This window comes from Mycteria americana, chromosome 3, assembly GCF_035582795.1.
Source record: "Mycteria americana isolate JAX WOST 10 ecotype Jacksonville Zoo and Gardens chromosome 3, USCA_MyAme_1.0, whole genome shotgun sequence".
NCBI classification, from domain to species: Eukaryota; Metazoa; Chordata; class Aves; order Ciconiiformes; family Ciconiidae; genus Mycteria; species Mycteria americana.
In genome coordinates, this window is record NC_134367.1 from 72246809 (window position 1) to 72260787 (window position 13979).

General features: G+C 39.8%; 1 protein-coding gene across 1 annotated transcript in view; it reads right to left on the minus strand.

The window, feature by feature from the left end:
- Positions 1–255: 255 nt before the first annotated feature.
- ESR1 (estrogen receptor 1) overlaps positions 256–13979 on the minus strand; it is a 112851-nt gene continuing 99127 nt past the window's right edge. The window contains 4 exon segments of the mRNA XM_075498970.1: positions 256–540; positions 543–754; positions 2161–2344; positions 8932–9065. Of these exon segments, the coding sequence (XP_075355085.1) occupies positions 500–540; positions 543–754; positions 2161–2344; positions 8932–9065 (571 nt within the window). The 3' untranslated portion in view covers positions 256–499.

Consider the following 13979-nt stretch of genomic DNA (forward strand, 5'->3'; position numbering starts at 1 on the left):
CAGTCACTAGCAGTGCAGTTTCACTATGGCACACTAAGATGCCAATCTATTTTCCATTTACCCCCAAAAAAAGTAATCCAGAATCTCTACCAAACCTCTTCAAAGTTTCAAGCAAGTAAAGGATTAAGCGAGCTCAGAATTTGGGGTGGATATCAACAAAGGCTACCACTCATGAAGATACCAATACGCATGGGTGGTATGGCCTACTAATTTACAGTAAAATGAATGTTCGGTTTAGATTAGGACTTACCCAACTTACATGCAAAATTAAATAAAAACACTGCGAATTTTAAATCAAGTTAGCCTGACAATCCTTGCTGGCTGTCCATAGCAATGAAATGTCTTCCATTTAGGATAAGCAATCAATTTAGGCACACGCTTGACAAACACTCAAATGGAAAATGCAGGTGACTGTTGTCATTGGAGTGTTTACATAGGTGGCACTATAGACGAAATGAAGCATGAGCTAGGTAAGTACGCTGCTGGGTTTCTCATACCATTATATTTGCTGACTTTTGTCTATATTGTATTCTGCATATTCTCTTCTTCTTTGCTGTTTATATAAAAAGACTGCAAGGAATGAGATGAAGCTGATGCAGTTGTCAGCTGGCTCCGGTTCTCCTCTTCCATCGGTGCAGCACTCCTGGCTGCTGGGGCATGCAGTCGGTGAGCGTCCAGCATCTCCAGCAAGAGATCATAGAGTGGAACTACGTTTTTACACTTCATATTGTACAGGTGCTCCATTCCTTTGTTGCTGTGGGTTGTAACAAAACAACGGTTACTTTCCAAATACGCTATGGGAAAAAAAGCTATCAGCTAATAATATTTGTTAGGTTCATATAAATTCCACCTTGTACAAAACAACTAACTTAACAGTGCGTTTGCTGTACACTCCTGCTACAGTTAGCAGGAGAAGGCACCTTCAAAGAACATATCAGACTGCCCATGAGCAAGTTGCCTTCTAAAGGTGGGTCTTTTGCTCTCCTTTGCCTGAAAGGTAGCCTAGAACACACGGACTCTTAATTTAGGCACTGTGACTAAGTGGATGGGATGAATCTTGGCTTTCCCATAATAAAACCTAAAATATCAGACTTTTTTCCTAGAAAATAACCTCAGCCAATTTGTTTGCAACTGCTCACGTGTAATAGTATCCATTCACAAAACTATGGAAACAATAATTAACTTCACTGTGCATCTGGAGCTTCCTTAATTGTACAAATTCCTCTTAAGGAAAAAAAAAAGGGGGGGTGACTACCATGAAGACAAAGAAACTCCACAAGAAGACACAAGTAAAAAAATCACATGCAGACACCCCTTGACTTTTTCTTGAAGACCTGTGTATCCGCCCAGGAGGTCAAATCTGCATGTTTCAGCTTTAGTAGCTATGATGTGGTGCTTACTCTAATTTTAATTTTATTAACTGAAATAATGAAAATTAAAATCTGTGTAACAACTTCTCTTGTCCCTTCATAAAAATAAAATCTATACTGTATCTTTTTATAGACTTGTCATGTTGTTAACACTCCAGCCACTGAACAGCTACCTAAAGAGGTAATTACGTTTGGGAGAATCATTGCTGCAACTACTAACAGAATGCCTCAGACACCTCACCTCTAATTAGCAAAGGGCACTGCCCTCTAGATTAGGATTCAGTAGATCTGCGTTTATCCTCGCCCATAAAATACACATAATGATCCTAATCTCTTTTCTAAAGTGATTTGCAATCAAGCCACTTGTGAAAAATGGCTACATAAAAGTGATAGTTTTACTAAATCGTATCTTATAGGAGACTAAAGTTTGTAGGACTAGGCTACTGCTATGTTAGTATTCTACCTAGTAGTTTTCAAACAGAATACAAGATGCACCTAACATTAAGAGTGGATACTGCTTACAGCACTTTCAAAACAAGAAGCAAAGGAAAAGAAAACTAGAAGAAACAAATGGGGAAAACATTTACTCCTTTCACACCATAATCCAACATACTGTTTTGCACACATGTTCCATACAACTTTATGGAAAGTAGACATACATAATTTTTTTTGTAACAGCTCTACACACAGTTTGCACTCCCACCTGTGAAGGAACAGTGTGTGTGTGCATTTGTGAAACCTCCCTTGCACGGGACCAGTGCAGGAGGGCTGACTGCATGCTTGCTCTCACCTCATGTGTCTTATGTGGGAGAGGATGAGGAGGAGCTGAGCCAGTCGTCTGTGTTGCTGCTGCAGAGAAAGACCCGACTTGGCCATTAAGTGTATCAGAGTGTCTGTGATTTTGTCCAGAACACGGTGAATATAGTCTCTCTCTTCCAGAGATTTCAAGGTGCTGGAAAGAAAAGTGTACACACCTGGAGTAGGAAGGAGAAAGAAAACAAACCACAGACAAAAATTACTTTGATGGAGTAGGCTTGCCCAAGGTAGCCCTCATGGCTGGCCTCTTCAGCTGTGTTAAACCATGGGAGCTGACTGTGTGAGAACCCTCCTGCTTGCCAGCCAGGTCATTGGTTTGAATGACCCTGGAGCTTGGATTTGGTCACTGTGGGCAAAGCAGGAGGAGCAATAAGATGCCTCTTCCCTGCCCAGGTCCATCCAAGATCTGGGCAACACCTGCAGGCTGCAGCTAGACCTACCTGTGGGCTGCCCTCCTCTCAGTCACTCGGCTCTGAAACCTTGAGGAGATGCTGTTGCCCCTTGAGAGCTCTGCAATACTTACTGACCAGCCCAGGCCTTCGGCAGTTTTTGCCTTTTTCTCTGCTGTTTAATGTTTGATTTTTGGTGGTTTGCTAGTCAATCTAGAACTGAATAATATGTTACCACAAAACATGTAAACAAAATCAGGGTTTGTTTACACACACTCGCCTCAACAAAACCCTCCCAACCAAGCAAGAGCCTTGAAAGGTGTGCTCCTTCACCTGCAAAACTGACTCTCCTTTAAAAACCATATCCAAAGCAACCCGTGTAAATTTAACCATCTTACATTGCTTACTGCTGAAAGTGAGCAGCCTGAAGATTTAGACGAGAAGGAAATTTTTCCAGAGATCAAAACACCCTCAGACTCCCCCTCCAACAGCCCCTCTACATCTCCTACAAAACACTCTAACCCAGGCATAAGAGCTTTTGCCGGTAGTAACTCTTGGGTGCATGAAGCACATCAGCTTTCTAAATGGGAAATTCTAAACTGTTTTGCACGTTTTTAATCTTGAATTTGTTCTGGACGACAACACACAGCCAATGTGAATCAGGTCACAACAGCACTGTGCTGCCAAAAGGCAGCTGTTGCATTCGGCACCAGTTTTTTAATCTTCTGGATTGAGCCAATAACTCTAAACAGGTCGTATTACTATAATCCAGTCGTGAGGCAGCAAAAGCTTAAGATGTACGTATGGTAATACAATCTAACTGGCTTGATCATGGTGTGTTCATTGCCCTGTGTCTATAATGTACTTGACAAATCCTGTGCTTTAGCCCTTCTGCATCAGCTCACAGAGCCAAGAAGAAATTTGGCTTTTGTCCTTGGAAAAAAATTGGTTTCTGGAATTACTTTTCATTTTGCTTTTCTTTAAAGCACCATATATAGCACAATATGCAATGCAGTTAGTGGTATTAAGAAACAAACACACACACACACTAACATGCACACATACACAGACATATATACGCTAGCTTGTTTGTATTGTTTGTAGCCTAGGGGCTCTACCATCGGATTTGAAGATAAGAATATTTTGCCATGCATCTGAGCAGTCAGGGAAATTGAGATTTTTTTTACCATCTTCTTGGCACACCTCACCTCCTCACATCATCGTGGTACTTCAAGGACCTGACACTTAGAACTACTGTAACCTGCAAGTAGGTTTTATGACTTTGGGTCTTCTGTACTAAAAAGAAATATAAATTTGTGTTTGTGAATGTCAGTGTGAGTGTCTCTGAGAGAGAGAGTGAGTGAGAGAGAGAGAGAGGCTGCTTTAAAAAACCAAAAGGATAATTCAAACACAGCACAACTTCTGAAAATTGTCAGTCAGAGCTCTTAATTTTGGTAATGAATGTTCCTTCTAATTTGATATAGGTAGATAGTACAATGGCCTCTTTTCTCACAAAGCTTTTTATGATTTTTATTATTTTTACTGAAATGAATTCACCAAAGAGAAACAGCTCCTGGGGCTTTTCTCAGTTGAATGACTCTTAACTACCCTCACATATGCCTGCTGACAATGTCAGGCTTTATAGCTTAGCAAGTACCTGTAGGGGCAAGATTCTTAAATATTACTGACAAAACACAGTCCATTAGAAGGAAACATTAGTCTCATAAGCCCAAAGTGCCTCCAGAGCAGCTTACTTCAGCCAGAAGATGCTATTGTGCCCTTGTAGCAATACCCCTTAGTTTCATAACTTTGAAACCAGCAAAAGAAAAAAAACAAACCCTGTTAGGAGGAATTGTTTCTCACCTAGGTCTAGTCCAGAAGCTATTAAAAAGTATAAATCAAAAAAAGCACTCCCCCAAAAATGTAGAGACTTCAGGCAATTGCCAGTCAATAACTGCCAAGAAAAATTACGTTTAGTTTTCCTTTCTGCCCCCCTGGTGATTGCTCCTGCCCCAGGCCAATGACCAGAAATTTCCCCAAAAGAAATGCCGGCTATCCATCACACACATACACACACAAGCAAAGTTTTGGAAGAAGAGTGCAGAAAATTGTCTTAGCAAAGCGAAATTTAACACTCTCAAAGGTCTTTCCAAGCTCTGAAGCTGAAAGCAAGCTTAAATTGAATAGCTACTAGGTTGTTTTCCAGCTCTTTCTGTAGGTCAGTACTGTAAAACTTAATAGGAGCGAGAACAGAGAAAGCACCACCCTGCAAACAAGTAAAGGCTGTTGGTCCGTGCCCATAACACAAAGCCATGCACAGAGGAGGGTCCCTCGGGGACTGCAGTGCTACCGTGCCAGCTGTTGGCATATAGTGATGTAATTTTATCTGTGTCACTATATATAGTGACATATTTTTGCATATTACCGTAGAGGAGAAAGCCCTCTACATCTTCTCTGTCACAACAAACCCCAGTTTAAAATACCTGTACATTTAGAGTTCAGGTTCACAAAACAATACCCAAGGCTCTTCTTCCCCTTCCACCGTGCCCCATTGCTCTGGATCTGCAGCAAGCCAGGCTGAGCTACGAGCAAATTCAGCTCTGTACCGTGCACTCGTGTAATGTTTTAGAAACTCATGTTTCTAATACTTACCTTCCAGTGTTAAGAAACAGCCTTTTATTACTGAGCTGAATGTGTTTGTCGAAAATACAATTTTGCTTTTTAGTCGAAAGATTTATTGCTGCAGCTTTAGAGGGACACCTTCTGGTTTGTTATTTAGCTAGAGACAATGCTGTCCTTGTTGTTACAGACATGCTGTCGCCTTCATATCTCAGGAAAAATTTGGAAGTAGCGTAAACTTATATTTTGCTTTATAAACAAAACCTTCCATCTTTTCCACACGCACTGAGTGAAACTAAATTCGCTTGCATTTTGCCCAGGACCACATGGAAAAGGAGTGTAAAGATATTAACCAGCCCTGATGTTTCAAAGAAAAAGAGAAAATAAATGTCCAACAAAAGCAATAAACAGCACTACCTCATGTGAAGAGACTAACAGATGTCCAAGGATTTAATAAAGAAATGTTTCTGTACACTCAGTGAATTAAATCTACACAAAGCTTTAGAAATGCAAATGCAGACTGCTTTTAAATATGAAACATAGAATAATTAGTCCAATGTGTTTAATTATTTTTAAATCTTTTTAAAATCATTTTGAGATCAGCTGGTTTAATCGTATGCATATATAATACAGATAGCATAAGGGCCAAAAATTCATTGTGTGTTTTTATCTGCTGTTTCTTTAGTAGAAGATTTGTATATATTTACGTGTGCAATCACAGAAAAAAATCCGGTTAAAGGAGGCTTGGAGGTCATCTAGTTCAACCTCCTGCTCAAATAGCGGTGACTTCAGGGTTAGGTCAAGCTGCCCAGAGCTTTGTCCAGCTGAGTTTTGAGTATCTCCGAGGATGGAGATCCTACCATCTTTCTGGCCAACCTGTTCCAGTGCTTAACCTCTCACTGGGAAGACCTTTTCTTCTGTTCATCTAGTCAGGATCTCCCTTCCTGTGTTGTTTTGTCTCCGTTGCAGCTTGACCTCTCCTCTTGCACCTCTGAGAAGAGCCTGGCCCTGGCTTCTCCATAACCTGTTTGTTCATCAGCTCTCTGAGGCCTGCAGTTAGACCCTCTCTTAGCCTTCCCTGTTCCAGGATGAACAAACCAGCTCTCTCAGCCTCTCCTCATACATCATGTACGCCCTGTGCTTCAGAGCACATAATATTTCATGTGTGTCAAACACTTCACCTAAGGAAGCCAGCTATATTCTGTGAAGAAAAGCATCTCCAGAAGACATTTTAGAGTACCTATGCCAAACAACACTTACACAACTATTACACGTACCCCAAATTATGCTACTTATCTCTGTAATGCAGTCTAGCCTCCTAATTTGGGCATCTAAAGGGTCTGACAGTCAGAAACTTGTGTCCACGTTCCCACCCCCTAGTAGTTCACTCCTCAGACAGTTATAAAATTAGTTGGTTATAGGAATGCAAAACCTGAAATGTAAAATTAATTACGTTTATGCATAAAGACAATTACAAGCAATATGGACATACATTCTGGGGCCATATATACGTATACATTCAGTTTACAGTGTACTCAGATATACTGCATTAAGTGCAGTATGCAAGGCAGAGTAATACATGACGCTCTGCATAATGATGGTATAAATTGTTTTAATCATGAACCTGGAACAGCTCAACCCAAGCCATGCCCTCTGATCTATCACCATCAAGACTCTTGTAAAAATGCCAGACTTCTGAGCAGCTATAAATTTTCTTGTAATGTAAACAAAACCCCACACCCAAAATCAGATCGATCATCAGATCATCAGATCAACTCTGATCTTCTACCACACAGAGCACCACTGATTCGAACCTGCTGAATATGCACCTTGGAGGAATGAAGATCTAATATACCCTGGCCTCACTCAGTGGTCCCATCTCTCTTACGTGCAGAAGGAAATTTGCCTCTGATTATCACTGATGTCACTTGCTGTATTTTATTTTTTATAATTTTTCCTTAGGGGGATCTTGAAACAAAAAATGCCATTGACAAAGTGAGATGTGCTTATGAAGGGTAGCTGGTGATGTCTGCCAGAGCTTTTGTCTAAGTTACAAATTTAGTTTTCCTGATCAATATTAAATACAGCAGTGGGACAAAAACTCTCAACAGCATGGCTTGAAGTCTCCACGTCAAAGACATCAACATCTAATGTGTTTTATTCTAACTTCCGATTCTTTTTTTTTTCCTAATTCTAATTCAATATTTCTGTAAATCAATTACATATTCTGGATTTATTTAAGAGGACAATTACATTTGAACATATTAGCTAAAAATCTGGAGGAGCATCACTTTTCGGGAAGAACATTTAACTCTGGGAAATATTCTGTTATAATTATCAGGACAATAAAAGGAAAATAAAATGTCAAACAGTAATTACAATTGTCACACCCTGGCATCCAAGATAAAAATAATAACCCTTCATTCCTAATATGCCAGACGCTTGCCTCTTATGTCACTTTTTGGTAATTGGTGACAATCACAACAAAACCTGAACCACGTTAATATCTCATAGAACATAAATGAAATATTTTATATTTGATTGTATAAATATATAATTTTGTTTGACCTTTTTTTTTTTAACTAGACCATGTCCAAGTTTCCATAAAGGAAGAAGTGCCTGATCAATAAAGCAAAGTCTGCTGTGTTTAAAGTTAGCCTTTGGTGGGAATTACCTGAATTTATATTTCATGCAAGTTGGGAAAGTGATCTGTTAGACCACCGGATAAAAAGGACATGCAGCCCTCCACATGTGTTTTGTCTAGAGCCTGAAACCACCTGCAAGTTCAAACCCAGCAGGAAAAGGGGAGAACAACTGGGTAAATCCTCAGGGTTGGGAAACTCTGGCACCTTTAGTCATTAGGTAAAAATTTAGCAGAGAATTGAGTCTAAAATTTTTACTTTGTTGCCTACATTATTATTTTAGACCTTTATCATTTCTGTGAGAACACCGTGGGCCTCATTTCTGCATTTAAAAATAAATTGTCTGGAGTTTTTTCTCATTTCCACCAGAAAAGGCTCCTCTGGTGTGCAACAGAAATTTTCTGTCACATGCCTCAACTTGAATTTGCTTATTTCAATCATCTCATGCAGAATACAAGGCAGCTAACCTTACATATTTATATCTACAGCTACACTTGTTATCTAGTCATCTATTTCTGAAATGTACTTCAGAATGAGATTTACAGCCCAAAAATACTTATTTCATCAACTATAAAGGAAGTGGAAGGTGATGACATCAGTTTTCGATGCCTGTATTTTAACTTTATTTTAATTTTTAGATGCCTGTATTTTAACTCAACCGTGATAAACTCAGCCACATTTTTGCCATTATTTCCCTTTATTTTGCCATTACCAAAAAAGGAAGGTGTAGATTTACAACTCAGCATTGCCTTTGGATGCCCTAAGTGCGGCTCCAGCTACTTCACTGTCTTGTAATCAGGGCTTTAAGACCTGCCAGCACCTAGTCCAAAACACTGCTCTGATGGCCCTTCACATCAGCTGTACGCAGTGTACCACCTACTTACGGCATTAATTTGCTGGGTCCACCTACACCACGGAACAGGTTTGCCCACTTCCATCCCTGCCTGGTGGCTCTGCCTGCATCTCTGTTGCCAGCCCCCTTTCGATTGCTGCCGTCTCAAAATGGAAACGTCATTAGCGGCGACAACAAGCAGCATTGAACCACATGCAGAAGCAACCACAATTACCCGAGTGACAGCAAAGCACACCACTTACCAGAATTGAGCAGGATGATGGACTTAAGGCACACAAATTCCTCCCCTTGAAGGTTCATCATGCGAAACCGAGCAGCAGTAGCCAGCAGCATGTCAAAGATTTCCACCATGCCCTCTACACATTTCCCTTGATTCCTGTGTGAATACCATCAAGGGGGAGATATTCACAGCTTTAACCTGGTGGCAGCATGAGCTTTTCATCCCCCTGGATCATTCCCCTCCAATTTGATTTCATCAGTTCACTAGCTAGCCCATGACTTCCTACTCTATGCTCATTTGGTGTATGTGTGATTACAAAAGCATAGTTCTCAGTATCCCACATAAAATGAATAAATAATTAAATACTATATTCCCCCCAAAAATGTCAATTTCATAAACTCATCACCAAGGCATTACTGTGGTGGAACATACGAGATTGACTCAACCAAACCTTTATACAGAGGAAAAGATTTGTTTAAAACTACATTTTTATTTCTGGGTTTTTGTGTGTTCTGTTTGTGTTACTTTGTTTCCTCTTTCTTTTTTTTTCCTTTAACTGAAATAGTCCCAATTCTTTGCATTTCTTCCTCCCTAACATTTTGTACTTGTTTCTACCTGGTCTTGCGATCTGTAATGTTCCAACACGCTTCTCCCATTTTTCTTACGTCAGCATAACGCCTCCTTAAAGAATAAACTTATTCATGAGCTCAAGAAGGATTTATGAGGCCAAAATCTTGTCTGTATGACTGAGTCTGATTAAAACTATCACTTCATTCCACAAATCAGATAACTTTTTATATTACAGCATTAAACAAAACTAAAGTTTGGGAAATCTCAAAGTGTTCATTAGTCATGGCAATTAACCACCTCCCTTTGCTCACAATACTAGGTATTCTCACTCACTAATTTTCATCTTGCACACCCAACCTGCAGTTCAAGAATTAATGAAGAGTGTAATTATTTTTTATGAAAATTTATTCTGCAGATTTTCTGGTCATGGAATTTTAGATCATTTACACTGCTACCCTTTACCAAACACTATCTACTTTTACTTTTATTAGGACTTCCTGAGTGAAATTTTAACATGTAAGGCTTAATGAGTGATCAGGTCTGCTGTTTAAAAATATACTTTTTTTTAGATGCGGCTTTTATGAACAAAGTTTTGAAGATCATTGCTACAGGAAAATGCAAAAGAAGTTTCAAATGATCAGATGGCTATTCCACTATAATTTGTAACATGAACACAGATTGAGGATCTCCTAATCTCATTGTGCCAAAACCAACACTGACTACCAGCATAGACACACCTGCCTCAGCCTGATACAGCCGTGCTGTTAAGACCCTACAGCTAATGTCTAAACCCACACCAGACCCTCAGACAAAGCAGTCATCTGCCTTTTTGACTACAGCCCGAGAAAATTCTTTGCCATTCTCAGTCATGTCTAAACCTAAAACTGCGTCAAAGGAGAGGGGGTATCTGTGAGCACATGTGCACCGATCTCCTTTCAAGTTCAAATCCCTATCGAGCTTAATTTGGTGCTTGAACTTAAATCTACATCTCCCTTATCCCAGAGCAGTGCCTACGATCCAGTGACTATGGCATATGACAGAAGCTATTTCATCTGCTTTCAGAGATATTTAAACAAAGCAGGACAATATCGAGAAAACAAAGTGAGAGATACTCCCTTAAAACAGCCAGTAGGGTGTTGGTTAAAATGCAGTAATATTTGAAAACGTGGGGCCCCAAGCAAGTTTTCCAATCACTGTTACAACAGCAGATGTTCTCTGACTTTTCTGTGAGAAAGAGATGGTCCAGCCTTGGGAATGGAAATAGTAGAAAGGTATGTTTAATAAGGAGGATGGGTTGCTCCTTCTCGCCTCGGATCCCTATGGGCTACCAGGCAGCTGCACGCTGAGCACTCCTGAGAAGTGCCTAATTCTCCCCATGCATTTCACTAGCACTTAGCTCAGAACTCGATTTCCATTGCACGGCAGGCACCCGGTCACAAGCTGCAACATTTGGCAATGCAACTTTTATGACCTTTTCTGGCTCTTAAAAATTTCGCTGAAATTTTTACTTGTAAAAATCAAAGTAAAAATTTCGCTGAAAAGAAAAGGTGGTTTAAACTACAGCAGCTTTTCATGTATGACCAGCAACATTGATAATTTCACATATTAGGTTCGCACAGACGATGGTAACAAATGCAGTGTAAAAGGTCGTGGACAAAAGTCTAAGTCTTAAGATTAGCAGGCAGGCAGACTCAATGCTATGTTCCATGTAAGGTGTGTGATGCCTTTTGCACCCTCATTTACAATGCCCTGACAGATGAGCTGAACTAAAGGACTGTCTATCTGAACATGGCTTTACCGAAATTCACAGTTCTGTCTCTTTTGCCTGAAGGCTGAATCTGAACTCAGGCAGGGAGTTTTCAGTGATTTGATGGCCAATCAGTTACACTCTTCAGTGCTGGATGTGGAGAGCTCTTCAGCAATGACCATCTTGCTGCCCTGATGAATCCTGCTTAGGCAGAATAAAGCTGAAAAACTGAACTGGTTGGATTCAAGCATATTCCTCCTCTATTTGGACATCAATAAAGTAAATAAAGGCAAAGTAGTATTTAATAACATCACTGTCAAGTAAAAAAAAAAAACCAAAACCAAAATCAGGCACTCTAAACAAGGCATGGGAATGCAAACAATTACTATTACCTCAAAATCTGTTTTGTGTGCTAAAATTTAAATCCTGTGGAAGTAAAACAACATGAATTTTTACAGTGGGACAAGTTCCACTGCTTCTGCTACAATATTTTTGCCTATAACTAGAGAAAGATTAACTTTGCATATATGGAGTTAAGCACATTTTCAGAGGACTAAAAGCCTTTAATAGTTTTGCATTAACTTAAATAGTGCCCCAATAAAGGTTAGTTTAAGAATTTAGAATTTCAGGATTACATAGAAAAGAAAAGTTTCAGTGGCTCGTATGGCAAATGACCCATCTTAAAATAATCCCACATCTTCATGTCTGGCTACGACATTTACTTGCTTCCTAAAACCCATCAAACTACTTCCAGCCAGTATTCAAAACAATTCAAAATATTACAAAGAACAAATTGCAAAATTTTCATAGCCAAGACCACAATTTAAAAAGAAATAGTAAGTCATTTGTAAAATGACACCTTTTAAAATGCCTTATGGCAACTCATAAAATGGAAAAGACATTTTGATAGCAAGTAAGAATTATTCCCAGGTACTTTTTACAAAAATAGTTCAATGGACTGTAGTTTACACGATCAGTATTCCAATCAAGATCCCCTTGTTGACCAGTACAACCTCTGGACAAAAATCTCTAGTCCGGCAACACATAGTCCATGTGCCTAAATCTCCATGTGTGTCTATTTCCCACCAACAGAACTCATATGGTAGATGATAAATAAAAATGATGTAAATTTAAGAGTTTCTAAGTACTTTCTAATCTCATTTGCTTTGTTGTCTGCTGTGTGTGAAATACCAGGTTACTCCATAAGAAAAAGAAAAGTATCTCTTTAGGTAGAGTTAAGCACTTTAGATGAAGTTAGATACCAAGCTTTAGGTATTCCTGCGTGCAAGCAACAATGTAGAAATTTTGGCTTTATTTTCAGAGTTAGGCAGCAGATCCAGCTCCACTGAAATCAGTGGGAACTGCAGGAGCTTAGTATGTTTGAAATGCAGACTTCTAAAAATGTTTTTATTATCTAGGCTACAACACTGATTTTCTTTGTTAACCAACAAAAACTATCTGAAATAGGAATCTCCAGTTCTCCTGAATTGCCTTCTAAATTTCTAACATAAGTTGATAGTATTATCACATCTTCACAGCTATATGTCCAGTTGATAGGAAGGCCTATCTAGGAAGGTTTAGATAACTTTCCTGGAGGACAAATTAAGCAATAGATTTGAAAATTATCCTTATCCCACCATCATGCTTTTGTCTTTCATCTTACTGAAAAAAACCCAATAAAAGCTCATTTACTGCAAAGCATCAGAGTGTATTCTCAGAAGAATCCTTAACACTTGGCTATTGGGAAGTGTTTAGGAAAGTTAAAGCGTGTGAATTTGAGGTCTTAAGTTACTGCATAAAAGTACTATGTGCATGTAACTGTAAGACTACAGAATCACAGCATCGTCCAGGCTGGAAGGCAACTCAGAATGTCTTTAGTCCAACCTCCCACTCAAAGCAGGGTCAGCTCACTCAAGCCTTTATGCAAGTCTGGTCTTGAAAACCTCCAAGGATGGAGACTGGACAACCTCTCTCAGCTTAATTATTTTCAACATCATGTTTTTTTTCTCCCCTATATCCAGTCAGAACCTCTTCAGCTTCAATTTATTACTCCTGTTTCTCAGTCTCCCATTGGGCATCTTAATAAAGAGCCTTGATAACCTCCTTGTAGATTTTAAGTTAGGCATGCTCAAAAGCCATCTCTTCTCCAGGCTGAATAAATCCACTTCTCTCAGCCACAAGGCATGCACCTCCACCTTGGTGGGTCTCCACTAGGTTTACTGATGTTTATTAACATCTTTCCTGTAATGAGGGGTGCAAAGCTGGATCTGGTATTCCAGATATGGTCTAACGAGTGACAAATAAAAGCAGAATAATCACTTTCCTTGCTCTACTGCCTACACTACCACTGATACAGCCCTGGATACTGCTGGCCTTCATTGCTGCCATATTGCAGTACTGACGCACACACAGGTTGCTGTTCACCAGCACCCCAGGTCCTTTCCAGCAGAGCTGTTTCCTAGCTAGTTAGGCCCCAGCTTGAACAGTAGCAGTGGATTAAGTCCATCACAGGTGCAGGACTTTGCATTTCTCCTCGCTGATTTTCATGAGATTCCTGTCAGCCCATTCCTCCAGCCTGTCTAGGTCAATCTGTATGGCAGCTCTGCCCTCGAGCATATCAACTGCATGCCCTACTTTGGTATCATCTGCAGATTTGAAGACAGTGCACTCCATCTCCTCCTCCAGGTCATTGACAAAGACATTTAACAGGACACGTCCTAGGATAGACCCCTGAGGAACTCCAACTGTAACTA